The sequence below is a fragment of the Macaca nemestrina genome, chromosome 10 (genome assembly GCF_043159975.1).
Source record: "Macaca nemestrina isolate mMacNem1 chromosome 10, mMacNem.hap1, whole genome shotgun sequence".
NCBI classification, from domain to species: Eukaryota; Metazoa; Chordata; class Mammalia; order Primates; family Cercopithecidae; genus Macaca; species Macaca nemestrina.
In genome coordinates, this window is record NC_092134.1 from 12,636,888 (window position 1) to 12,664,158 (window position 27,271).

At 46.6% G+C, this 27,271-nt stretch overlaps 1 protein-coding gene and 1 pseudogene across 3 annotated transcripts; both read left to right on the forward strand.

The window, feature by feature from the left end:
- LOC105494708 (coenzyme Q5, methyltransferase) lies at nt 1-26,820 on the forward strand. 3 transcript variants are annotated; one of them, XM_071070971.1, is made up of 9 exons: nt 87-224; nt 4,695-4,785; nt 8,899-9,048; nt 12,323-12,544; nt 18,860-18,966; nt 20,573-20,632; nt 24,824-24,912; nt 26,018-26,129; nt 26,214-26,820. In XM_071070971.1, exons 3-9 carry the CDS (start codon nt 8,940-8,942, stop codon nt 26,313-26,315), a joined length of 801 nt encoding a protein of 266 aa, XP_070927072.1. In that variant the 5' UTR covers nt 87-224; nt 4,695-4,785; nt 8,899-8,939; the 3' UTR covers nt 26,316-26,820. The 3 variants fall into 3 exon arrangements, with proteins under 3 accessions (XP_070927070.1, XP_070927071.1, XP_070927072.1); XM_071070969.1 differs by lacking the exon at nt 4,695-4,785 and having other exon boundaries at nt 1-224; XM_071070970.1 differs by lacking the exons at nt 4,695-4,785; nt 20,573-20,632 and having other exon boundaries at nt 2-224.
- On the forward strand, nt 4,792-8,892 carry LOC139356629 (large ribosomal subunit protein eL29-like; annotated as a pseudogene).
- Nucleotides 26,821-27,271: the final 451 nt, after the last annotated feature.

Genomic DNA, 27,271 nt, shown 5'->3' on the forward strand with positions numbered 1-27,271 from the left:
CCCTTGTCACTCGACTACCAAGATGGCTGCCCCCAAGAGCTGCGCTCTATGGAGCTATTGCGGCCGTGGGTGGTCGCGGGCGATGCGGGGCTGCCAGCTCCTCGGGCTTCGTAGCTCTTGGCCGGGGGCCCCACTAAGTGCTCGGCTCTTGTCCCAAGAGAAGCGGGCAACGGAAACGCACTTCGGGTTTGAGACTGTGCCGGAAGAGGAGAAGGGGGGCAAAGGTGAAAGGGGCGAAAGGGCGGATGGAGGGATCTGACCGTCCACGGTCTGGTTTCTTCTGGCCAGTTAGGGTTGATTTAACATCCAGTTAGTTCCAGTGTTGTTGTCTGTGCAGTTCTGATTTCTTTTTTTTCTTTTTTTTTTTTTTTGTGACGGAATTTCGCCCTTGTTGCCCAGGCTGGAGTGCAATGGCGCGATTTTGGCTCAGTGCAACCTGCGGCTCCCGGGTTCAAGCGATTCTCCTGCCTCAGCCTCCCAAGTAGCTGGGATTACAGGCGCCCGCCACCACGCCCGGCTAACTTTTTTGTATTCTTGCCAGAGATGGGGTTTCATGAGGCTGGTTTCGAACTCCTGACGTCAGGTGATTCACCCACCTCGGCCTCCCAAAATGCTGGGATTACAGGCGAGAGCCACCGCGCCCAGCCAGACGCCCCCTTTTTAAAAGCAGAATAATGATGACTAAATCCCATCAACTGAGCGTTTGTGATGTGCCAGGCAACGTACAGACATTATTTTCATTTCTCATTTTCTTTTTTTTTTTTTTTTTGAGACTGAGTCTGGCTCTGTCGCCCGGGCTGGAGTGCAGTGGCCGGATCTCAGCTCACTGCAAGCTCCGCCTCCCGGGTTTACGCCATTCTCCTGCCTCAGCCTCCGGAGTAGCTGGGACCACAGGCGCCCGCCACCTCGCCCGGCTAGTTTTTTGTATTTTTTAGTAGAGACAGGGTTTCACTGTGTTAGCCAGGATGGTCTCGATCTCCTGACCTTGTGATCCGCCCGTCTCAGCCTCCCAAAGTGCTGGGATTACAGGCTTGAGCCACCGCGCCCAGCTTCATTTCTCATTTTCAACATTCCAGTAGTGTGTATTGTTATTACCATATTACACGTAAGGAAATTGAGAGTTAAAGGTTAAGCAAGAAGTTGCCCGGTTGGAACATATCTAGTAAGTGGCGGAACCAGTATTCAAACCCAGTTTAATCAGAGTCTGAAGCCCACGTTCTTTATCTCTAGAGAAAAATAGGTTTTTTTGTTTTGTTTGTTTGTTTATTTATTTATTTATTTATTTATTTTGAGACAGAGTTTCTCTCTTGTTGCCCAGGCTGGAGTGCAATGGAACAGTCTTGGCTCACTGCACCTCAGCCTCCTGGGTTCAAATGATTCTCCTGCCTCAGCCTCCCGAGTAGCTGGGATTACAGGCATGCGCCACCATGCCCGACTAATTTTGTATTTTTAGTAGAGACGGGGTTTCTCCATGTTGGTCAGGCTGGTCTCGAACAGGTGATCCAGCCGCCTTGGCCTACCAAAGTGCTGGGATTACAGGCATGAGCCACCACCCCCAGCCTGTTAAGAAAGAAAGAAAGGAAGGAAGGAAGGAAGGAGAGAAACTATCTTCTGTGTGCCTCAGCTTCCAAATTTGTCAAGTAGGACTAATAGTAACCCTTCTTCTCCGATTTCTTGTGAGTATCAGAATACTTGATATATGAAAGCACTTTAAACAGTCCCTGGCACTTAGTAATTGTTCAATAATGTTGAGCAGTTTCTTTTTGTCAGCACTGTGCCACAGGCATAGGAAAGGAAAAGGAGTGTTTTTAAACTCTACTAGTACTATTTATAACGATGAAGCAATTGGCCCATTTTACAGAGATATAAGGTGAGGCTCTGAGAGGTTTCTTTACTGAGTCACCCAGGAAATGCCCACAGTGGAATTTCCCATCCCCTTAAAGTCTACCCACCTCAACCTTGCTAATACATAGCGCTACTTTAACACTTTGAATGTCAAATTCAAATTATTATTTGTTTCAGATGACTGAATGGCCAGAAAGCCAGGACAGTGGTTCATTCATTCCTGTTTCCTCAGTGCTTGATGCACATTAGGAGCTTGATAACTGCTTATGGAATGAAATAAGTGGAGCCAAGTACAATAATACCAACCATTTCATTTTATTTTATTTTTTACTTTTAAGACTAGTCAAGTGCAGTAGCAAGCACTTATTAAGGTCCTGAAACTTTCTAAAATACTTCACATTAATTCTTATAAATAAAACTGTAGGATAAGAACTATTAGCCCAGTTTTTTTTCGAGATGGAGTCTCGCTCTATTGCCCAGGCTGGAGTCCAGTGGTTTGATCTTGGCTCACTGCAACCTCCACCTCCCAGGTTCAAGTGATTCTCCTGTCTCAGCCTCTCAAGTAGCTGGGATTATAGGTGTCTGCCAGTGGGCCCTTTTTTTGTATTTTTAGTAGAGACGGGGTTTCTTTTTTTTTTTGAGACGGAGTCTTGCTCTGTCGCCCAAGCTGGAGTGCAGTGGCGCCATCTCGGCTCACTGCAAGCTCCGACTCCAGGCTTCACGCCATTCTCCTGCCTCAGCCTCCCGAGTAGCTGGGGCTACAGGCACCCGCCACCACGCCTAGCTACTTTTTTGTATTTTTTTTTCAGTAGAGACAGGGTTTCACCATGTTAGCCAGGATGGTCTCGATCTCCTGACCTCATGATCCACCCGCCTCGGCCTTCCAAAGTGCTGGGATTACAGGCGGGAGCCACCGCGCCCACCATAGCCCAATTTTATAAGTAAATAAAATGTGAGTCCGGGCACAGTAACTCACACCTGTAATCCCAGCACTTTGGAAGGCCGAGGCAGGTGGATCATCTGAGGTCGGGAGTTCCAGACCAGCCTGACTAACATGGAGAAATTCCCGTCTCTACTGAAAATACAAAATTAGCCTGGCATGGTGGTGCATGCCTGTATTCCCAGGTACTTGGGAGGCTGGAGAAGGAGAATCCCTTGAACCTGAGAAGGGGAGGTTTTGGTGAGCCCACATTGTGCCATTGCACTCCAGCCTGGGCAACAACAGCGAAACTCCTCCCAAAGAAAAAAAGAAAGGGGCCGGGCGCGGTGGCTCAAGCCTGTAATCCCAGCACTTTGGGAGGCCGAGACGGGCGGATCACAAGGTCAGGAGATCGAGACCGTCCTGGCTAACACGGTGAAACCCCGTCTCTACTAAAAAGTACAAAAAACTAGCCGGGCGAGGTGGCGGGCGCCTGTAGTCCCAGCTACTCGGGAGGCTGAGGCAGGAGAATGGCGTGAACCCGGGAGGCGGAGCTTGCAGTGAGCCGAGATCCAGCCACTGCACTCCAGCCTGGGTGACAGAGCAAGACTCCATCTCAAAAAAAAAAAAAAAGAAAAAAAGAAAGAAAGAAAAAATGTGAAACAAATACATTAAATCACTTGCCCAAGATTCTGCTAATAAGTGGCAGAGCTGAGATTTGAATTCAGGTGGGTTACTTCCAAAGTGTATGCTCTTACCCAGTAATTAGTAATGATAATAATAATGCCTAACTTCTGTTTTGTGCTTTACAATGTATAATCAACATTTCGTACAGTGGCAAGCAGGGAAGAAGTTAACTGCTGAACTAAATACGAATTCCAGATTGGGGACTGAGATTGCAGTACAGACAGTCCTCGCTTTGCACAGTAATGCATGACTGAAAATGTGCAAGCTGAAGTCATACGCAATGACCTTAATCAATGGGAAAAATTACAATTGTTCTATGACCTTTAAAAATTATCAACCATGGCCGGGCGCGGTGGCTCACGCCTGTAATCCCAGCACTTTGGGAGGCCGAGGCGGGCGGATCACAAGGTCAGGAGATCGAGACCATCCTGGCTAACACAGTGAAACCCCGTCTCTACTAAAAATGCAAAAAATTAGCCGGGCGAGGCGGCGGGCGCCTGTAGTCCCAGCTACTCGGGAGGCTGAGGCAGGAGAATGGCGTGAACCCGGGAGGCGGAGCTTGCAGTGAGCCGAGATCACACCACTGCACTCCAGCCTGGGCGACTAAGCAAGACTCTGTCTCAAAAAAAAAAAAAAAAAAAAAAAAAAATTATCAACCATCAAAAACCCTGTCAGTTATAAATGTATAGTGAAATGAAAAAATGTATACCAAAGTTGATATTTATTTATGGCCAGGTGCGATCTTTCACACCTGTAATTCCAGCACTCTGAGAGGCCGAGGTAGGCAGATCACTTGAAGTCAAGAGTTCAAGACCAGCCTGGCCAGCATGGTGAAACCTCATCTCTACTAAAAATACAAAAAAAAATTAGCCAAGTGTGGTGGCGCACGCCTGTAATCACAGCTAATTGGGAGGTTGAGGCAGGCAAATTGCTTGAACCGGGGAGGTGGAGGTTGTAGTGAGCCGAGATTGTGCCACTGCACTCTAGCCTGGGCGACAGAGTGAGACTGTCTCAAAAAAAAGAAAAAAAAAATCTAATAAAAAATTAGAAACCGTGAGAATTAAATTCTTGTTATTTCCTTGTAAAAAATTTCCCAAGAGTAGTTTGAGTACTGTTTGCCACCTTCTTGTCATATGAAATAGCTTTTTTTATGCCTTGGCAAATTGCCATATTTCTTTCTAAGTTTTTATCTACTTCTAATATTTTATCCTTTGTGCTTTCAATGTTATGAAATACCTCCAAGAACTCCTTTAATGTGAAAGTTTTTGCTGGCATCACTTCTTCTGGGACATCTTCAACTTTTTTTGTCACAGCTCCATTTCTTGTATATGTTGGTAAGTTCATTTTCCTGCAGTTCCTCTGACTGTATGTCTAGAGTCTCCAGTGGCAGCAGTGTCAAAATTCCCACAGTCATCTATTTCTCCTATAACTCCACTGACACTCAATTTGAATTTCACTTCCAGCATTATCAGCATTTTCATTTTTGTTGCTCAATTCCCTCTTTCCTTTTTTTTTTTTTTTTTTTTTTTGAGACGGAGTCTGGCTCTGTCGCCCAGGCTGGAGTGCAGTGGCCTGGTCTCAGCTCACTGCAAGCTCTGCCTTCTGGGTTTACGCCATTCTCCTGCCTCAGCCTCCCGAGTAGCTGGGACTACAGGCGCCCGCCACCTCGCCCGGCTAGTTTTTTGTATTTTTTAGTAGAGACGGGGTTTCACCGTGTTAGCCAGGATGGTCTCGATCTCCTGACCTAGTGATCCGCCCGTCTCGGCCTCCCAAAGTGCTGGGATTACAGGCTTGAGCCACCGTGCCCGGCCTCCCTCTTTCATTTATCCAGTTATGCCACATGGGTTTTTTCACTGAAAGATAAGGAGGCAGTACAAGTACATGCTTTGCTGTCTGTGAACTGAGTAACTGGTGCAGTAACCAGTCACCTAAAGTCTGTGAAAGAAGTGCATGATTGGTTGCTGATCAGCTGTATATCTGTTATTTAGTGATTTGTAGACTAAAGAATGTACTTTCTGTAATTACTCACATTTAATATACCATTGTACTTGAATCGTGGTGTTGGGGGACTGGTGTTATTTAGCTAAACCACAGTAACTGAAATTCATGCATATTGGAACATGCAAAGCCAGGACTATTTTTTTTATTTATTTTTGAGACAAGGTCTCACTATGCTGCCCAGGCCGGAGCACAATGGCTATTCACAGGCACAATCATTGCACACTGCAGCCTTGAACTCCTGGGTTCAAGCAGTCCTCTCTCATTAGCTCCCCAAGTATCTGGCACTCCAGGTGTGTGCCACCATGCCATCAAGGACTATTTATACTGAGTGAGGTTAGCCTTAGTGTCCCCCAGATACCCCAAAAGACTCTCAAAAGTAAAGAGCAGCCTGGGCGTGGTGGCTCACTCCTGTAATCCCAGCACTTTGGGAGACTGAGGTGGGCGGATCATGAGGTCAGGAGTTTGAGACCAGCTGGCCAACACGGCGAAACCCCATCTGTACTAAAAATAAAAAATTAAGGCCGGGCGCGGTGGCTCACGCCTGTAATCCCAGCACTTTGGGAGACCGAGACGGGCGGATCACAAGGTCAGGAGATCGAGACCATCCTGGCTAACACAGTGAAACCCCGTCTCTACTAAAAATACAAAAAAAATTAGCCGGGCGCAGTGGCGGGCGCCTGTAGTCCCAGCTACTCAGGAGGCTGAGGCAGGAGAATGGCATGAACCTGGGGGGCGGAGGTTGCAGTGAGCCGAGATCGCGCCACTGCACTCCAGCCTGGGCGACAGAGCGAGACTCCGTCTCAAAAAAAATAAATAAATAAAATAAAATAAAATAAAATAAAAAATTAGATGGGCATGGTGGCAAGGGCCTGTAATCGCAGCTACGGGAGGCTGAGGCAGGAGAATCACTTGAACCCGGGAGGAGGTTGCAGTCAGCTGAGATTGTGCCACTGTACTCCATCCTGGGCGACAGAGCAAGACTCAGTCCCCCCAAAAAATTTTAAAAAAAAGGAAAGAGTGCACTTGAAAATCCGAAGGTTGAGAATAGACATTGAAGATTGAGTTAAAGGCAGGCTCTGTAGTCTGATTCAGCAGAAGAGTGTCATGTTTTGGATCCTGTGCAGCACATTTCATCTGAGGAACTCAAAGCATCTCCTCTTCATTATCCAATTCAGCCTTCTGGCAGGGAGGTAGGGAGCTGGCACTGATATAGTCATCTTACAGGCAGAGAAACTGAGGTGAAAAACAGGTAACTTTAAGGCCGGGTGCGGTGGCTCACGCCTGTAATCCCAGCACTTTGGGAGTCCGAGGCGGGCAGATCACGAGGTTAGGAGATCAAGACCATCCTGGCTAACACGGTGAAAACCCGTCTCTACTAAAAATACAAAAAATTAGCTGGGCGTGGTGGCAGGTGCCTGTAGTCCCAGCTACTCGGGAGGCTGAGGCAAGAGAATGGCATGAACCCGGAAGGTGGAGCTTGCAGTGAGCCAAGATAGCGCCACTGCACTCCAGCCTGGGTGACAGAGCGAGACTCAGTCTCAAATAAAAAAAAAATTAAAGGGAAACGCTTCTGAGAGTCTTGGATAGTAGACTCTTTCTCTCTTTAGCTATCCCAGATTCCACAGTCTGTGTTGATCCTATGGAGAAGACTCATGAGAGCCCTCTAAATTGTGACTTAGCCCTGATTCACAGCTTGGCATTTGGCTAGGTATCCACCAAATTGTACCTGAGGTTCTTCTCAGTGATAAGGCAGACATGAGCCAAGTTCTTTCCATCCATTACTCACGCATCTTTCATCTTTATTTTGAAACAGAGTCTCTCTCTGTCGCCCAGGCTGGAATGCAGTGGTCCAATTTCAGCTCACTGTAACCTCTACCTCCCAGGTTCAAGTGATTCTCCTGCCACAGCCACCCGAGTAGCTGGGATTACAGATGTGCGCCACCATGCCCTGCTAATTTTTGTGTTTTTACTAGAGACAGGGTTTTGCCATGTTGGCCAGGCTGGTCTTGAACTCCTGTCCTCAAGTGAATCGCCCCCCTCGGCCTCCCAAAGTGCTGGGATTCCAGGCAAGAGCCACCGTGCTCTGTATGCATCTTTCTAATGGATCTTGTCTTTTATTATAATAACCATGAGAAAAATTCCGATTTCTCCCACCCTATCCTTTAAGAAACAGAAACATCTTATTTAGTACCAAGTATATGTATGGCATTATTACAAAGTAGTAGTCCTAAGTAATGATAATTAAGACAGCAGAAAAGAGGTTGATTTCTCCCATGAAATACATTTAAGCCTCTTATTAAAGAGGTAATGTGATGCCATCCATGACTTAGGAGCAGCAGCAGGGAGCAGGCTGCAGAGAGGACCAGGGCAGACATGCCCAAGTCGAAGAACCACACCACACACAACCAGTCCTGAAAATGGCACAGAAATGGTATCAAGAAACCCCGATCACAAAGATATGAATCCCTTTTTTTTTTTTTTTTTTTTGAGGTGGAGTCTCGCTCTGTTGCCCAGGCTGGAGTGCAATGGCGCAGTCGTGGCTCACTGCAACCTTCGCCTCCCGGCTTCAACCAGTTCTCCTGCCTCAGCCTCCCTAGTAGCTGGGATTATAGGTGCCCACCACCACGCCCGGCTAATTTTTGTATTTTTAGTAGAGGCGAGATTTCACCATGTTGGCCAGTCTGGTCTTGAACCATTGACCTCATGATGCGCCCACCTTAGCCTCCCAAAATGCTGGGATTACAGGCATGAGCCTCTGTGCCCGGCTAGATAAGAATCTCTTAAGGAGGTGGACCCCAAGTTCCTGAGGAACATGAGCTTTGCCAAGAAGCACGACAAGAAGGACCTAAAAAAGATGCAGGCCAACAGTGCCGAGGCCATGAGTGCACGTGCCGAGGCTATCAAGGCCCTTGTAAAGCTCAAGGAGGTTAAGCCCAAGATCCCAAAGGGTGTCAGCCGCAAGCTTGATCCACTTGCTTACATTGCCCACCCCTAGCTTGGGAAGTGTGCTTGTGCCTGCATTGCCAAGGGGGTCAGGCTGTCTCGGTCAAAGGCCAAGGCCAAAGATCAAACCAAGGCCCAGGCTGCTGCTCCAGCCTCAGTTCCAGCTTAGGCTCCCAAAGGTGCCCAGACCCCTACAAAGGCTTCAGAATAGATATCTGTCTGCCAACGTGAGGACAGAAGGACTGGTGCGATCCCCCTGGACTGCCGTCTGCATGGGGCTGGGGTCCTCCTGTGCTATTTGTACAAATAAATCTGAGGCAGGAAAAATAAATAAATCAATAAAGTAATGTTAAGGTGTTGATTTGGGCATCAAGCATTACGACTTAGTTTCACCTTGCAAAGACAGGTCATTTCAGGGGAAAAAAGCTTCCTCCTTTTTTGTTAAGAATTTTTCTAAGTGAATACTGTTAATAGCACTATTGTGTGTGTTTCTCCCATGTCAGTCTATCAGGTGTTTGAAAGTGTGGCTAAGAAGTATGATGTGATGAATGATATGATGAGTCTTGGTATCCATCGTGTTTGGAAGGATTTGCTGCTCTGGAAGATGCGCCCACTTCCTGGGACCCAGCTGCTTGATGTTGCTGGAGGCACAGGTAATGTCGAGTTTGGTATCCTTCCCTACCATTGAGCATGTTTTACAGAAATTTGTAATCTCGGCTCACTGCAGCTTCTGCCTCCCAAGTTCAAGCAATTCTTTGCCTCAGCTTCCTGTAGTGAGCTAGCTCACCTAACACTAGGCTGAAGATGTAATTGAAAATCAGCATATTTATAGCTTCTAAGAAAGGCATGCACTTATCTTTTTGACTGAATATCATTCAAAAACGTAGAATGACAGTTTTGTGCCTGTCATGTTTTTGTAATCTCGGTGCACTGCAACCTCTGCCTCCTGAGTTCAAGCAATTCTCTGCCTCAGCCTCCTGAGTAGCTGGGATTACAGACATGCACCACCACGCCTGGCTAATTTTTGTATTGTTAGTAGAGACAGGGTTCTACCATCTTGGTCAGACTGGTCTTGAACTCCTGACCTCGTGATACATGTGCCTTGGCCTCCCAAAGTGCTGGGATTAAAGGTGTGAGCAACTGTGCCTAGCTGCCTGTTACATTTCTAAAATACACAGATTAGCTTTTCCTCTCTTTTTCCCTTTTCCTCTTTTTTAGGGGATGGGGGAAGCCTTTTATTACTTTATATAAGTTTTCGAGGCTGCCTTTTCTGCTTGATTTGCTGTCACATCGGATATCAAAAGTTTGTTTGTGCACGGTCCTTTGTTACTTCCTGTACACTGAGCATTTGGAGAGAAAAATATCATGGTTTTACACAATGCATCTTGGTGATGTCATTGTACATGTTAAATTACATTAGAGACTGGACGTGGTGGCTCACACCTATAATCCTAGCACTTTGGGAGGCCGGGGCAGGCAGATCACCTGAGGTTAGGAGTTCAAGACCAGTCTGGCCAACATGATGAAACCCTGTCTCTACTAAAAATACAAAAATTTGTCGGGCGATAGCCGGACGCAGTGGCTCACACCTGTAATCTCAGCACTTTGGGAGCTCGAGGCGGTTGGATCACGAGGTCAAGAGATCGAGACGATCCTGGCCAACATGGTAAAACCCCGTCTCTACTAAAAATACAAAAATTGGCCAGGCATGGTGGCGCACACCTGTAATCCCAGCTACTCAGGAGTCTGAGGCAGGAGAATTGTTTTAACTTGGGAGGTGGAGGTTGCAGTGAGCTGGGATCGTGCTACTGCACTCTAGCCTGGGAACAGAATGAGCCTCTGTCTCAGACAAAAAAAAAAAAAAAAAAGATATAAAAAATGACTGGAGAATACCTAATTGGTTAGACATATGGGAGAAACAAGGATATATTTCTTGAAAATAGTGTAAGAAAAACAAAGGCAAGGAAACAACTTTTTTTTTTTGGAAATGGTCTTGCACCTTTGCCCAGGCTGGAGTGTGGTGGCGTCATCTCAGCTTACTGCAACCTCCACCCTCCAGGGCTCAAGTAATCTTCCCATCTCAGCCTCCCAAATAGCTAGGAATGTGTCCCACACCTGGCTAATTTTTGTAATTTTTTCCATAGAGACTGGGTTTCACCATGTTACCGAGGCTGGTCTCAAAACTCTGGGCTCAAGCAATCTGCCTACCTGAGCCTCCTGAAGCCTGAAGTGCTGGGGTCACAGGCATGAACCACCGAGCCCAGCCAGAAACAGCATTATAAGAAAGGAAATATAGGGCCAGGCACAATGGCCCATGCCTGTAATCCCAGCACTTTGGGAGGCCGAGGCAGGTAGATCACCTGACAGGTCAAGAGTTCAAGACCCACCTGACCAACATGATGAAACCCTATCTCTACTAAAAATACAAAATTAGCCAGGTTCGGTGGCACATGCCTGTGATCCCAGCTACTTGGGAGGCTGAGGCAGGAGAATCACTTGAACCTGGGAGGCAGAGGTTGCGGTGAGCTGAGATGGTGCCATTGCACTCCAGCCTGGGCAACAAGAGCAGAAACTCCGTCTCAAAAAAAGAAAGAAAGAAAGAAAGAAAATATAGAAAAGAGGCCGGGCGTGGTGGCTCAAGCCTGTAATCCCAGCACTTTGGGAGGCCGAGACGGGCAGATCACAAGGTCAGGAGATCGAGACCATCCTGGCTAACATGGGGAAACCCCGTCTCTACTGAAAAATACAAAAAACTAGCCGGGCGAGGTGGTGGGTGCCTGTAGTCCCAGCTACTTGGGAGGCTGAGGCAGGAGAATGGCATAAACCCGGGAGGCGGAGCTTGCAGTGAGCTGAGATCCGGCCACTGCACTCCAGCCTGGGCGGCAGAGCGGGACTCCGTCTCAAAAAAAAAAAAAAAAAAAAGAAAATATAGAAAAGAGAGAAGGCCGGGCGCGGTGGCTCAAGCCTGTAATCCCAGCACTTTGGGAGGCCGAGACGGGCGGATCATGAGGTCAGGAGATCGAGACCATCCTGGCTAATACGGTGAAACCCCGTCTCTACTAAAAAATACAAAAAACTAGCCGGGTGAAGTGGCGGGTGCCTGTAGTCCCAGCTACTCGGGAGGCTGAGGCAGGAGAATGGCGTGAACCCGAGAGGAGGAGCTTGCAGTGAAGCAGTGAGCTGAGATCCGGCCACTGCACTCCAGCCTGGGTGACAGAGCAAGACTCCGTCTCAAAAAAAAAAAAAAAAAAAAAGAGAGAAAACAGAAAGGAAATAGGATTCTAGAAAGCACTGGATTTGTCCTGAACAATATTTACTAGGTCACGGTATTATAAACACTTGATTTTCAGTTTTTATTTTAGTTAATTTTTTTTTTTTTGAGACAGAGTTTTGCTTTTGTCACCCAGGCTGGAGTGCAATGGCGCTATCTCAGCTCACTGCAACCTCCGTTTCCCAAGTTCATGCAATTCTCCTGCCCTAGCCTCCCGAGTAGCTGGGATTACAGGCGCCTGCCATCACGCCTGGCTAATTTTTGTATTTTTAGTAGAGACGAGGTTTCGCCATGTTGGCCAGGCTGGTCTCAGGCTCCTGACCTCAGGTGATCCACCAGTCTCAGCCTCCCAAAGTGCTGAGATTGCAGGCATAAGCCTGGCCCAATTTTTTCAATTAAAAAAAAAAGTTAGTGTTGAAATGAGTTCACACACTCAGCTATGACTGTGCCTCTGCACTCCAGCCAGGGTGATGGAGTGAGACCCTGTCTCTAACAAAAAGAAGAAAGGACTTGGCTTTCAAAAACCACACTGAGTCCAGTTAGCTAACACAGGTACTCCGGTGCCTCTGTTACCCCTTTGGGTTTTAGGAAATGCTGTTTCTTCCTTTTTTGTTTTTGTTTTAGTCTGCATCTTTCCTCCTGTTGGCTTCCCACAGGTGACATTGCATTCCGGTTCCTTAATTATGTTCGGTCCCAGCATCAGAGTAAACAGAAGAGGCAGTTAAGGGCCCAACAAAATTTATCCTGGGAAGAAATTGCCAAAAAGTACCAGAATGAAGAAGATTCCTTGGGCGGGTCTCGTGTCGTGGTGTGTGACATCAACAAGGAGATGCTAAAGGTTGGAAAGCAGAAAGCCTTGGCTCAAGGATACAGAGCTGGTGAGTCCGGCAGAAGGCAGACACGGGAAGTGTTCGTATCTTTATAGAATAAGGTGGAGTGTGTAAAATAGTGAAATGCTTTATCTTTTGGCTTTCAGAAACTTACAGATGGGCAAGTTGAAGATGATTTGCCTGGCTGAATCTAGTTTGTATGCTGTTATATGCATTATTCATGCATAGCAGCCCATTGAGTGAGCTTACCCAGCCCTATGTGACTGGGATCACTAGATCCCAAATAAGTCAAGAATCTTACCCAGGTCACACAACTTCTCAGTGGCACATCCCAAATTGGAGTTGAATCTTCGGATCTCAGCTCTCAGACCCTGAGACAGAAGTTTTGCTGTAATTTCCCAGCAGCTTCAGGGTGACCTCGTTGTATCATTCCCATTCTTGAACCATTCCATTCTCCTGTCCATGCTAGGATAGTTTGATTGCTGTGCAACTGGACCTCTCATCTCCTGTAAAGAAAGAACTTTTGGCTGGGCCCATGGCTCATGCCCATTATCTCAGAACTTTGGGAGGCCAAGATGGGAGAATTACTTGAGCCCAAGAGTTCCAGGCTACAGTGAGCTGTGATTGCACCTCTGTACCCCAGTCTGAGTGACACAGCGAGACCCTGTCTCTAAAGAAATTTAAAAAATAAAAAAAGAAATAACTTGCCCTTCAGCCACAAGGAGTGCAGTTAGCTAGCAGCCTCCACCTGTTAGCACCATCAGTGTCTGCTTCAGCTTCCAAGGGAGGCCAGGCTCTTTTGTGGCAGCCCCCAGCCAATGACTGAACACTGTGGGACTAGTAGGGCCTGGATATTTTCCAGGCAGGACTCTTTAACAGCCAGCCTTTGTTCCAGAGGTCCCTATTGGGTAGGCTGAGGCTTTGTCAGATCTGCATTAAGGTCTAAAGGCTTTTCTTGCTCAGTCTTTCTTCCTCTCCCTTTGTCTTCTCTGTGTTTCCCCTGCCACACACAAAAAAACTATTACACTCCATGGTCCATCTCAGCATCTGTTTCTCAGAGGACCCAAATGATACACTCAAAGAAACACTTGTGAACAGTACTCCTCAAACTTCCCTACCATGGTAAATACGAACAGCAGATAGGGAAATGACTGCGTGCATATCTCTGTGAGACTACTGCAAGCTCAAAATGGATGATTTGTGTACTAGCTTAAAACTGTAAATTTTGGCAGCAAGGTGGCTCATGCCTGTAATCCCAGCACTTTGGAAGGCTGAGGCTGAAGGATCGCTTGAAGCCAGGAGTTCAAGACCAGCCTAGGCAACATAGTGAGGCTCTGTCTCTACAAAAAATTTAAGTTAGCCAAGTGTGGTGGTACACACCTGTAGTAGCAGCTACTTGAGAGGCTGAAGCAGGAGGATCACTTGAGCCCATGAGGTCGAGATGGCAGTGAGCCATGATCATGCCACTGCACTCCAGCCTGGGCAACAGAGTGAGACCCTGTCTCAAAAAAAGCAAATTTAGCCAGGCGTGGTGGCTCATGCCTATAATCCCAGCACTTTGGGAGGCTGAAGGGGTCAGATCACCTGAGATCCAGAGTTCGAGACCAGCCTGACCAATATGGAGAAACCCTGTCTCTACTAAAAATACAAAATTAGCTGGGTGTGGTGGCGCATGCCTGTAATTCCAGCTATTTGGGAAGCTGAGGCAGGAGAATCGCTTGAACCTGGAAGGCCAAGGTGGTGGTGAGCGAGATCGTGCCATTGTACTCCAGCCTGGGCAACAAGAGAGAAACTCCATCCTGGCAACTGCACCTTGTTGGCCCAGTTTTGTTTTGTTTTTTCTGAGACAAGAGTCTCGCCCTGTTGCCCAGGATGGCGTACAGTGGCATGATCTCGGGTCACTATAACCTCTGCCTCCCGGGTTCAAGCAATTCTTGTGCCTCAGCCTCCCGAGTAGCTGGGATTACAGCTGCATATCACCACAGCCAGCAATTTTTTTGTATTTTAAGTAGAGATGGGGTTTCACTATGTTGGCCAGGCTGGTCTCGAACTCTTGGCTTCCTGTGATCCTCCTACCCCTGCCTCCCAAAGTGTTGGGATTACAGGCGTGAGCCACCACACCCGGCCCAGCTTTTCAGAGCCGCTGCTCTGCCCTCTTCCATGCTGGCCAGGGACCACAGATGGCCACTGTAAGGGGCAGTGGTATACAACAAAGAATGTCCCTCAGGTCAGCATCAGCATTTCTCTCCTTCTCCTCCCCCACCATGAGTGTCTATGTGTCTATGGTTATTTTAGCTCAAATCTTCCTCCTCTTCCTCCTCCCACCCCCAGAAGGAGCTGCCTAGACGAACTGCAGCCCACTTGGCCCCCAAGCTGAAGGGCTCCTTTGTTGACCATCAATACTGGTCAGAAGGCAGACAGTCACTAGTGTTTTTAGACAAAGGCACTATGTTTCCTTACTCCTACTGACAAACATGTTTCCCTACTCTCTGGTACTCAGCCATAAAGAATGGAAAACAAGGATATTGAAATGATAGGCAGTGTTCCATTTCTGGAATCATCTCTTCCATTGCATAGCCTGCCCTTCGAGCTCTCCTAAGCACCAAGACAAATGCATCTGCGTAGGAATTATTAAGTGCCCCATAGTACAGTTTTATCTTTCCTCCTTGTTTTGTCAATCTCCAATAATCATACCTTTACAAAAACATCATGAAAAGTAGAAACTAAGTAGGAGGACCCTAGAAATTATTTAATAAATGTGATAGTTAATGTGTGGTTGGGCGCGGTGGCTTACGCCTGTAATCCCAACCCTTTGGGAGGCGGAGGCAGGGAGATCTCCTGAGGTCAAAAGTTCGAGACCAGCCTGGCCAAAGTGGTGAAATCCCGTCTCTACTAAAATACAAAAATTAACCAGGCATGGTGGTGCACTCCTGTAATCCCAGCTACTCAGGAGGCTGAGGCATGAGAATCTCTTGAACCCAGGAGGTAGACGTTGCAGTGAGCTAAGATCGCACCACTGCACTCCAGACTGAGTGACAGAGCAAGGCTCTGTCTCAAAAAAAAATAGTTAATGTGTCACTTAACTACTTTTTTAAATGTATAGCATGGTTATATGTTTTATTTATATTTTTTATGTAGCACTTTCCTTCCCACATGGAAGACCTTAGGGACAGGAGCTTTAAAATATATATATATTTGGCTGAGTGCCGTGGCTCACACCTGTTATCCCAGCACTTTGGGAGGCCGTGGTGGATGGATCACGTGAGGTCAGGAGTTTGAGAACAGCCTGGCCAACATGGTGAAACCCTGTCTCTACTAAAAAAAAAAAAAAAAAAAAAAATTAGGCAGGTGGGTAGCTAGGATTATAGATGTATGCCACCACGCTTGGCTAATTTTTGTATTTTTAGTGGAGATAGGGTTTAGCCATGTTGGCCAGGCTACTCTCAAACTCTTGGCCTCAAGTGGTCTGCCCTCCTTGGCCTCCCAAAGTGCTGGGATTACAGGCGTGGGTTATCACGCCTGGCTTGAAAAAGTGTTAAGAAGAAAGTAAATATTAACCGTAATTCAAACATTCAGAGATACCCCTCAATATGGTGATGTTTCCTTCCTTTTTCCTAATCATTCCCTTTTTATTGTTTTTGTTTTTGTTTTTTTGAGACGGAGTCTCGCTCTGTCACCCAGGCTGGAGTGCAGTGGCGCGATCTCGGCTCACTGCAAGCTCCGCCTCCTGGGTTTACGCCATTCTCCTGCCTCAGCCTCCTGAGTAGCTGGGACTACAGGCGCCCGCCACCGCGCCCGGCTAATTTTTTGTATTTTTAGTAGAGACGGGGTTTCACCGTGGTCTCGATCTCCTGACCTTGTGATCCGCCCGCCTCGGCCTCCCAAAGTGCTGGGATTACAGGCGTGAGCCACCGCGCCCGGCCATCATTCCCTTTTTATAAAGTTGAGAACATCCTATATATACCATTTATTTATTTTATTTTATTTTATTTCATTTTATTTTATTTTATTTATTTTTTTTGAGACAGAGTCCTGCTATGTCGCCCAGGCTAGAGTGCAGTGGTGCGATCTTGGCTCACAGCAACCTCCGCCTCCCGGTTCAAGCGATTCCCCTGCCTCAGCCTCCTAAGTAGCTGGGATTACAGGCGCCCTCCACCATACCTTGCTAATTTTTGTATTTTCAGTGGAGACGGAGTTTCACTGTCTTGGCCAGGCTGGTTTCGAACTCCTGACCTCATGATCCACCTACCTCGACCTCCCAAAGTGCTGGGATTACGGGCATGAGCCACCGCACCTGGCCTACAAATTAGTAATCCTACTTTAATTTACTATTATGTCAAAAGATTTTTCCATGTCGTTAGAAATTCCTTGAAATCATTATTTTTTATGCTATTCTTTCATATGGATGTTTCATGATTCACATAACCAATTCACATAACCAATAACCAATTGGTAACTCTTTTTTTCCCCAGTGTTTTGCATGTATCACAACTTTGTGACGTTCTTATTTGTAATTTTTGCATGGATTTATTCGTTTACTGACTACATAACCTTAGTCAACTGTTTAAACTCTAATAACTACTTCATACTACGAGGTGATATACTGTAGCTGTTGAAAACATAGGCTCTGGATTCCAGTCCATCTGTTTGACCTTGGGCAAGCAACCTTCCTCTTTTTGCTTTTTATTTTTTCGAGATATGGTCTTGCTGTGTTACCTAGGCTGGTATTGAACTCCTGAGCTCAAGCTCTCCTCCCGCCTCAGCCTCCTGAGTCTCTGGGATTACAGGCGCATGCCACCATGCTCAGCTCAGACTTTAGCCTTTCTGATGTTCACTTTGCTGACCTGAAACAGGAGGATAATGGTAGTAACTCTCTCACAGAGTTGGTATGAGGATGTACTAAGATAATCTAGATGTACGTAAAATAACACAGACCCTGCCACTTGATAAGGGCCCTCTAAGCAGTAGTTGTGATGTGATGTCAATGTCCTTTCCCTAAAAATCAAATCACTGGGTCAAAAGGTATACTTTTTTTTTTTTGAGATGGAGTCTCATCTGTCACCCAGGCTGGAGTACAGTGGCACGATCTCAGCTCACTGCAACCTCCACCTCCCGGATTCAAGCAATTCTCCTGCCTCAGCCTTCCCAGTAGCTGGGACTATAGGTGCATGCCACCACGTCCGGCTAATTTTTTGTATTTTTAGTAGAGACGGGGTTTCACCATGTTTTGATCTCCTGACCTCGTGATCCGGCCACCTCGGCTTCCCAAAGTGCTGGGATTACAGGCATGAGCCACCGCACCTGGCCAGATATACTTATTTATTTATTTATTTTTTCTTTTTTTGAGACGGAGTCTCACTGTGTCACCTAGGTTGGAGTGTGGTGGCATAATCTCAGCTTACTGCATCCTCCACCTCCTGGGTTCAAGCAATTCTCCTGCCTCAGCCTCCGGATTAGCTGGGATTACAGGCATGCGCCACCAAGCCCAGATAATTTTTTTGTATTTTTAGTAGACACGGGGTTTCACCATATTGGCCAGGCTGGTCTCGAACTCCTGACCTTGCAATCCACCCGCCTTGGCCTCCCAAAGTGCTGGAATTACAGGCGTAAGCCACCACGCCCAGCCCTTACTTATTTTTAAGGCCCTTGTTAGATGCTGCTAATTTGCTTTCCAGAAAGGTTATTTTCATTTACCTTCCTCTATAGAGTCTTCTTTTTGTATTTTACATCTAATTTGCTGTAGGTTGTGTAATGTTAAAGTCCAATCAAGATCCTTGGGGGACACAGCCACCCTGATAGGGGCCTCTGGTGATCTCTGAATTCATGACCTGGCCTCAGACCTAGACATGCTGTTGCTCTGTGATTCCAATAAAACCAGTAAAACTATGCTAAATTCTGTACTTAGAGTAACTCAGTTAATACTTTTAGTAACCCTATAAAGTAGGCACTAGTTTTTAACTCCATTTTACAGATGAGGAAACTGAGACAAAGTAGTTTATTCAAGAATACACAGGCCAGGCACAGTGGCTCACATCTGTCATTCCAGCACTTTGGGAGGCCGAGGCAGGAGGATTGCTTGAGCCCAGGAGTTTGAGGATGCAGTGAGCTGTGATTGTGCCACTGTACTCCAACCTGGGTGAGAAAGCAAGACCTCTCATGTCTAAAAAATAATAATAACTGATTAAAAATATAAAAGGAAAAATATGAATATATAAGGAATATGGTGAAGCTGGTATTAGAATCCAGGCAGCCTAACCCCCAGGACCTGGGCTTTCAAGCACAGTGCTCTACATGAAATGAATTCACTGGGTGCGGGAAAAACAGCTACCCACACTGAGACCTGGAACTCATTTTCTCTTCCAGGACTTGCATGGGTATTAGGAGACGCTGAAGAGCTGCCCTTCGATGATGACAAGTTTGATATTTACACCATTGCCTTTGGGATCCGGAATGTCACACACATTGATCAGGTATGAATGGCTGCATCCTCAGCTTGTATGACTCTCAGGAAATTACCTCAGTTGTAGAGCTACAGTGAGTGAGGAAAGAAGAGTTTTATTTTTTGAGATGGGGTGTTGCTATTTTGCCCAGGCTGGTCTCAAACTCCTGGGCTCAAGCAGTCCTTCCACATCTGCTTCCCAAGTAGCTGGGATTACAGGCACCCACCACCACCCCCAGGGAGAGATTTTTTTTTTTTTGGATCTTAAAAAAAATAATGTTTAAGGGCTCGGCGCTTGAGTGGAATGCCTGTTTGAAGTTTAGGGTCCTCAATCCTTTAAGTTGACAAATTTTCTAGTCACAAAATTGAAAAAGACTAAAACCACAGAACTGATCTCCATAGAAGTCTGTCTTACTTGGATTGGTAGTCACATCTTTGGGATTTGGTCTTGCTCTGGCCTTTGTGTGTTTCCTCATACTTGTGAAGCTGCTTGACCCTGTGAATTTGCAGAAGATCAGGGACATTTCAGAGGCTGACAAAGACAAAGGCCCTCAAACACTGTTTTGACAAAAGATAGCTGGATTCATGGCTTTTCTGCTGGAAGAGGGGAGCATTCCTTAATCTGATGGAGCTCCTCTTTGTTCCTACCTTATTTTTTATTTTTATTTTTTGTAGAGATGGGGTTTCGCCATGTTGCCCAGGTTGATCTCGAACTCCTGAGCTCAAGTGATCCTCTCATCTCAGCCTCCCAAAATGCTGGGATTACAGGCTTGAGCCACCATGCCTGGCCTTTATTCCTACTTTAACATTCTGTTCAAAACACTTGAAGACCATGTGCAAGGCAAAGAGTTTCATTTTGGTAACGTAGTCTCTGGTTGCGTGGGTCCTCTGGTTAAGTGGTAAGTTCTTTATGGAGTTTTATCAGCTTGGTTTGCATCACCTTTCCTATGTCAGTAGCCAGTTTATTATTTCGTTGAATTAAAACTTTTTTTTTTTTTTGAGACACAGTCTTGCTCTGTTGCCAGGCTGGAGTGCAGTGGCGTGATCTTGGCTCACTGCAACCTCTGTCTCCCGGGTTCAAGCGATTCTCCTGCCTCAGCCTCCCGGGTAGCTAGGACTACAGGCATGTGCCACCACGCTCAGCTGATTTTTGTATTTTTCAGTAGAGAGGGGGTTTCACTGTGTTGGCCAGAATGGTCTCCATCTCTTGATCTCGTGATCCTCCCACCTCAGCCTCCCAAAGTGCTGGGATTATAGGCGTAAGCCACTGCGCCTGGGGAAATAAATTTTTTTAATAGGTTCAAAGTTCAAAAAGTACAAAAGGGTATATGTGACAATCTCCCTCCCATCCTTGCCTCCTCTCGCATTCAGTGCTTCTCCCTTCAGACAGTCACCAGCTTCTTGTGTATCTTTGCCAAGATGTTTTGTGAATTGGTTATGATTCACATGACCAATAACTAATTGATATTTCTTTTTTCCCTATGTTTTTCATATAGCACAACTTTGTGACATCCTTATTTGTAATTTTTTGTATGGATTCATTGATTTGTTTACTGAGTAACCTTAGACAAGTGTTTACAATGTTTTGTGCCAAGGTGTACTATTTTCTTTCTTTCTTCTTTTTTTTTGTGAAACAGACTCTTACTCTGTCACCCAGGCTGGAGTGCGATAGTGCGATCTCGGCTCACTGCAGCCAGGTGAGTTCAACCTCAACTGGTCTTGAACTCTTTGGAGGCCTCCAGGCTGGCCTCCCAACTCTTTGTGAGGCTGAGGTGGGCGGATCACGAGGTCAGGAGATCAAGACCATTCTGGCCAACATGGTGAACCCCGTCTCTACTAAAAATACAAAAATTAGCTAGGTGTGGCAGCGTGAACCTGTAGTTCCAGCTACTTGGGAGGCTGAGGCAGGAAAATCCCTTGAACCCAGGAGGCGAAGGCTGCAGTGAGCTGAGATCACACCACTGCACTCTAGCCTGGATGACAGAGTGAGACTCCATCTCAAAAATAGATAGATAGATAGATAGATAGATAGATAGATAGATAGATAGATGACAGAGTGAGACTCCATCTCAAAAATAGATAGATAGATAGATAGATAGATAGATAGATAGATAGATAGATAGATAGAAAGATAGATAGAATAAAAGTAAAAAAGTATTTCTTGGAGATTTTTGCTTGTAAGTACATGAAGAGCACTGGCTCTTTTAAAAATAGTTGAATAGAGGCCAGGTGTGGTGGCTCACCTGTAATCCCAGCACTTTGGGAGGCCAAGGCGGGTGGATCATGAGGTCAGGAGTTCGAGACCAGCCTGACCAACATGGTGAAACCCCGTCTCTACTAAAAATACAGAAATTAGCCGGGTGTGGTAGTACATGCCTATAGTCCCAGATACTTGGGAGGCTGAGGGAGGAGAATCACTTGAACCCGGGAGGCAGAGGTTGTAGTGAGTTGAGATCGCACCATTGCACTCCAGCCTGGGTGACAGAGCAAAACTCCGTCTCCAAAGAAAAAAAAAAAACTTAAATAGATTCCATTTATATTGATATTTCATAATTTAGTCTCTTATTAAAATTGTTAAAGATGCTTTTAATATTGTGCTATTCAAACACTATTTTTTGACAACTGTTTGAACAGCAAATTTAAACATGACTTCATTTCACAAAATAGAATGTACCAGGCATAGTGGCTCACACCTGTAATCCCAGCACTTTGGGAGGCCAAGGCGGGCGGATCATTTGAGGTCAGGAGTTTGAGACCAGCCTGGCCAACATGGCGAAACCCTGTCTGTACTACAAATACAAAAATTAGCCAGGCATGGTGGCGGGCACCTATAATCCCAGCTACTTGGGAGGCTGAGACAGGAGAATTGCTTGAACCTGGGAGGCAGAGGTTGCAGTGATCCGAGATTGTGCCACTGCACTCCAGCCTGGGCGACAGAACAAGACTCAGTCTCAAAAAAAAAAAAAAAAAAATAGAATGCATCCCAATGAATTGAGCAGAAGACATTGGCTTTATAGACACAGAAAGACTGAAGAAAGCTGAAAAGCAAAGAACAAAGAGTGCAGGTTGCAGTGAGCTGAGATCACGCCACTGCACTCCAGCCTGGATGGCAGAGTGAGACTTTGTCTCAAAATAAATAAATAAATAACGGATAGGGCCACTTGTGGTGGCTCTTGCCTATAATCCCAGCACTTTGGGAGGCTGAGGTAAGAGGATTACCTGAGCCCAGGAGTCAGAGACCAGCCTGGGCTTCATAGTGAGACCCCATTTCAATCAATCAATCAGTCAATCAATAACTGATTGACCAGGTTCAGTGGCACATGCCTGTAGTCCCAGCTACATGGGAGGCTGATGCAGGAGGACTATTTGAGCCCAGGAGTTCAAGGCCGTAGTGTACTATGATCACACCTGAGAATAGCCACTGAACTCCAAGCTGGGCAACATAACAGTGAGACCCTGTCTCTAAAAAATAAAAATAAAAAACAAATTAGTTTATATCAGGCTACTTCAGGCTACCTTTTTTTGTGTAAGGATTAAAGCAGAAGGAGCTTCATTATCATGTGATTTATAAATTTAAACAGGAGCCCTGGTGCGGTGGCTCACGCCTGCAATCCCAGCACTTTGGGAGGCCGAGGTGGGCAGATCACGAGGTCAGGAGATCGAGACCATCCTGGCTAACATGGTGAAACCCCGTTTCTTTTTTTTTTTTTTTTTTTTGTTGAGACAGAGTCTCGCTTTGTCGCCCAGACTGGAGTGCAGTGGCCGGATCTCAGCTCACTGCAAGCTCCGCCTCCCGGGTTCACGCCATTCTCCTGCCTCAGCCTCCCGAGTAGCTGGGACTACAGACGCCCGCCACCTCGCCCGGCTAGGTTTTTGTATTTTTTAGTAGAGACGGGGTTTCACCGTGTTAGCCAGGATGGTCTCGATCTCCTGACCTTGTGATCCGCCCGTCTCGGCCTCCCAAAGTGCTGGGATTACAGGCTTGAGCCACCGCGCCCGGCCCGTGAAACCCCGTTTCTACTAAAAACAAAAAAATTAGCCGGGAGTGGTGGCACGCGCCTGTAGTCCCAGCTACCCAGGAGGCTGAGGCAGGAGAATCGCTTGAACCAAGGAGGTGGAGGTTGCAATGACCCGAGATCGTGCTGCTGCACTCCAGCCTGGGCAACAGAGCAAGACTCTGTCTCAAAAAAAAAAAAAAATTTTTAAACAGGAGTGTTGGAGAATTGACTGTATCTCTTTCTCCTGATCTCTCAGGTCAGCTGACAACTTAGTTTGGGTTTGGTGACGTGGAACTATGGAGTCACAAGTTGGGTGACTCCATCTTGATGCTTAGTCTGGTCTGTTGGAACCTAGTGCAGAAACAGTCCAAAACGATGGCTTCCTATACTTTTTATTTAAAAGTGAATAACCGGTCAGGCACAGTGGCTCACACCTGTAATCTTAGCACCTTGTGAGGCTGAGGTGGGTGGATCACTTCAGGCCAGGAGTTTGAGACTGGCCTGGCCAACATGGTGAAACCCTGTCTCTACTAAAAATACAAAATTAGTTGGGCATGGTGGTGCATGCCTGTAATCCCAGCTACTTGAGAGTCTGAGGCAAGAGAATCGCTTGAACCTGGGAGGTGGAGTTTGCAGTGAGCCGAGATTGTGCCGTTGCACTGCAGCCTGGGCAACAAGAGCGAAACTCCATCTCAAAAATACAAACAAATAGGCTGGGCGCGGTGGCTCATGCCTGTAATCCCAGCACTTTGGGAGGCTGAGGCGGGAGGGCCACCTGAGGTTGGGAGTTCGAGACCAGCCTGACCAACATGGAGAAACGCTGTCTCAGGCCGGGCGCGGTGGCTCAAGCCTATAATCCCAGCACTTTGGGAGGCCAAGGCGGGCGGATCATGAGGTCAGGAGATCGAGACCATCCTGGCTAACACGGTGAAACCCCGTCTCCACTAAAAATACAAAAAGAAATTAGCCGGGTGTGGTGGCGGGTGCCTGTAGTCCCAGCTACTCTGGAGGCTGAGGCAGGAGAATAGCGTGAATCCGGGAGGCGCAGCTTGCAGTGAGCCGAGATCGCGCCACTGCACTCCAGCCTGCACTCCAGCCTGGGCGACAGAGCGAGACTCCGGCTCAAAAAAAAAAAAAAGAAACCCTGTCTCTACTAAAAATACAAAATTAGCCAGGCGTGGTGGCACACACCTGTAATCCTAGCTACTTGGGAGGCTGAGGCAGAAAAATCACTTCAACCCAGGAGGCGGAGGTTGTGGTGAGCCGAGATTGTGCCATTGCCCTCCAGCCTGGGCAACAAGAGCAAAACTCCATCTCAAAAACAAACAAACAAAAACTTAGTGGGGCGTGGTGGCAGGCACCTGTAGTTCAGCTACTTGGGAAGCTGAGGCTGGAGAATCACTTGAACCTGGGAGGCAGAGGTTGCAGTGAGCTGAGATCACACCACTGCACTCCAGTCTGGGCAACAAAGCAAGACTCCATCGCAAAAAAAATAATAAATAAAAGTGAATAACCCACATACATGTCATTTCCATAGTAGAAGCATTTCTGTAAGATAGATTCCTTGAAGTAAAATTGCTTTATCAGAGAGGATATCCATTGTGATTTTGATAGATAACTCTAAACTTACCCTTCATGCAGTTGTACCAATCTGTAGTCAGTTTAGATTACCCCAACTAACTTTGTCTAGTCACTGACAGCAGAATGCCTATAGCATTTGGGATACGTAGGGTTATTGCTGCTGCTACAGCTTCCCAAGTGAAAATAAACAAGAGGTTTGTGGGCCATGATAACTTTTGTAATGCCTACAGAAGCTAAAGCTGTCTTGGCCTCATGGAATTGAATGAGGTCTACTGAGGAGTGTGTCCTGTTGTTCCTTGTCTTGCTCAGGCACTCCAGGAAGCCCATCGGGTGCTGAAACCAGGAGGACGGTTTCTCTGTCTGGAATTTAGCCAAGTGAACAATCCCCTCATATCCAGGTTGGCATTGTTAATAGGGCTTTATCTTCATTGTATAGCCAAGGTTTCCTACCCTGAAATGGACTGAGAATAGCCAGTAAGCTATAAGCATGAACTTTGTAGTTCAGAGTACCAGAGGTCAGCCAGTTCTGAATTATAGTACCTAGGCCACAAGAGTCTCAAACCAGATCCAAGTTGGCTTACATATGTGTATTAAGAAATTGACTTAGAAGCCCCTATTTAAAAATTAGGAAATGGTTGGTCCAATGGTAGTGGGTGATCAGAACTTATTAGTGGCACTAATGTTGCTGTTCTACGCCCCACTGCTAAATTTGACTGACTTAAAAAAAAATCAGGAAATTTGGGCCAAGTGCAGTGGCTCATGCTTGTAATCTCAGCACTTTGGGAGGCTGAGGCGGGAGGATCACTTGAGGCCAGAATTTCAAGACCAGCCTGGGCAACACAGTGAGACCCTATCTCTAAAAAAAAAAAATTTAATCAGGAAATTTTACATAAAAATCTGAATTTCCGGCCGGGCGCGGTGGCTCACACCTGTAATCCCAGCACTTTGGGAGGCCGAGGCGGGCGGATCACAAGGTCAGGAGATCGAGACCACGGTGAAACCCCGTCTCTACTAAAAATACAAAAAATTAGCCGGGCGCGGTTGTGGGAGCCTGTAGTCCCAGCTACTCGGGAGGCTGAGGCAGGAGAATGGCGTGAACACGGGAGGCGGAGCTTGCAGTGAGCCGAGATCGTGCCACTGCACTCCAGCCTGGGCTGGGCGACAGAGCGAGACTCCGTCTCAAAAAAAAAAAAAAAAAAAAAATCTGAATTTCCAGCTTCACTTGAGAAATCAGATACATGGCAGCCCTGGGTAGGCCCATATCCCCACATGCCACGGGGAGGGCTGAGTAGTAACTGTCTCTTCTCCACTTTATCGTACTTCCTAACTGTACCTGTCAGCACTTCTACTGGTCTTGTACCTGACCCACTTAATTCAGGTTCTTGCTTGATGCCTGTAGGCATTTGAGTTTGTGACCCCAGGTTTAGTCCTTCTTTCTTCTTATCTAGGGAAGAAGTGAGGGGCATGTTCTAATCTTCATCTTTTACCTTTTTGTTTGCTTAGGCTTTATGATCTATATAGCTTCCAGGTCATCCCTGTCCTGGGAGAGGTCATCGCTGGAGACTGGAAGTCCTATCAGTACCTTGTAGAGAGTATCCGAAGGTTTCCGTCTCAGGTATGAAACTTCTATAGCTTTAAACAAAGGCCCTACGGTGAAATCCAGGCTACTCTGGCTGTATCATCTTTCCTTGTGTTTTAGGAAGAGTTCAAAGAGATGATAGAAGATGCAGGCTTTCACAAGGTGACCTATGAAAGTCTAACATCAGGCATTGTGGCCATTCATTCTGGCTTCAAACTTTAATTCCTTTCCTGTCATGGAGCATGAACCAGTCACATCCTGTTGAAAGCCTGGAACTGAAGGATAATCTGGCAAATGAGACAGCAGGAGACCATCTCCTCTTAAGGATACGTGCCATGGACTCATGTTTGAATCGAACAGTCTTAAAGTGGAAGAACAAATTCTTGTCACTTTTTTACAGCTTTCTTTGGAGCTGCTTCAGTCCGTCTCCCAGAGGCATTTGGTCTGTATTTTTGCTCGACTGCTAATTTCTCTTGGCTGTAGGGTGTGTGGTTAAGGTACAACCAGCACTAAAGCTCAGTTTTGAAGTGAGTGTATTCATAGCTTCCCTGCTGGTGCTGCCTTCCAGAGGGATAATAGATCATTTGAACCCAATGACGATTTTTCACCAGAAAACTTAATTGTACCTGAATCAATCTTTCAGCCTAGGACTAAGTCTAGGCCCAGGTCAGAGTACTAATGATCATGAGAATTGTGTGCTGAACCAGTAAACGAGTTTACCTTTTGATGGTACTTGTCATTTTTTCTTGAAGGGGGTAAGGAAAATATATTTTTCTTTTTCTTTTTTTTTTTTTTTTTTTTTTTTTTTTGAGACGGAGTCTCGCTCTGTCACCCAGGCTGGAGTGCAGTGGCCAGATCTCAGCTCACTGCAAGCTCCGCCTCCCGGGTTTACGCCATTCTCCTGCCTCAGCCTCCCGAGTAGCTGGGACTGCAGGTGCCCGCCACCTCGCCCGGCTAAGTTTTTGTATTTTTAGTAGAGACGGGGTTTCACCGTGTTAGCCAGGATGGTCTCGATCTCCTGACCTCGTGATCCGCCCGTCTCGGCCTCCCAAAGTGCTGGGATTACAGGCTTGAGCCACTGCGCCCGGCTTTTTTTTTTTTTTTTTCCGAGACGGAGTCTTCCTCTGTCACCCAGGCTGGAGTGCAGTGGCGCAGTCTCTGCTCACTGCAACCTCCGC

What these genes read in the sequence shown, in the direction of transcription:
- LOC105494708 (XM_071070969.1), top strand. Translation starts at nt 23, where the DNA reads ATGGCTGCCCCCAAGAGCTGCGCTCTATGGAGCTATTGCGGCCGTGGG. An exon ending in TCTCGGCTCACTGCAGCCAG is followed by an intron (nt 20,633 to 24,823) that starts GTGAGTTCAACC and finishes TGTCTTGCTCAG; the next exon opens with GCACTCCAGGAAGCCCATCG. An exon ending in TCCGAAGGTTTCCGTCTCAG is followed by an intron (nt 26,130 to 26,213) that starts GTATGAAACTTC and finishes CTTGTGTTTTAG; the next exon opens with GAAGAGTTCAAAGAGATGAT.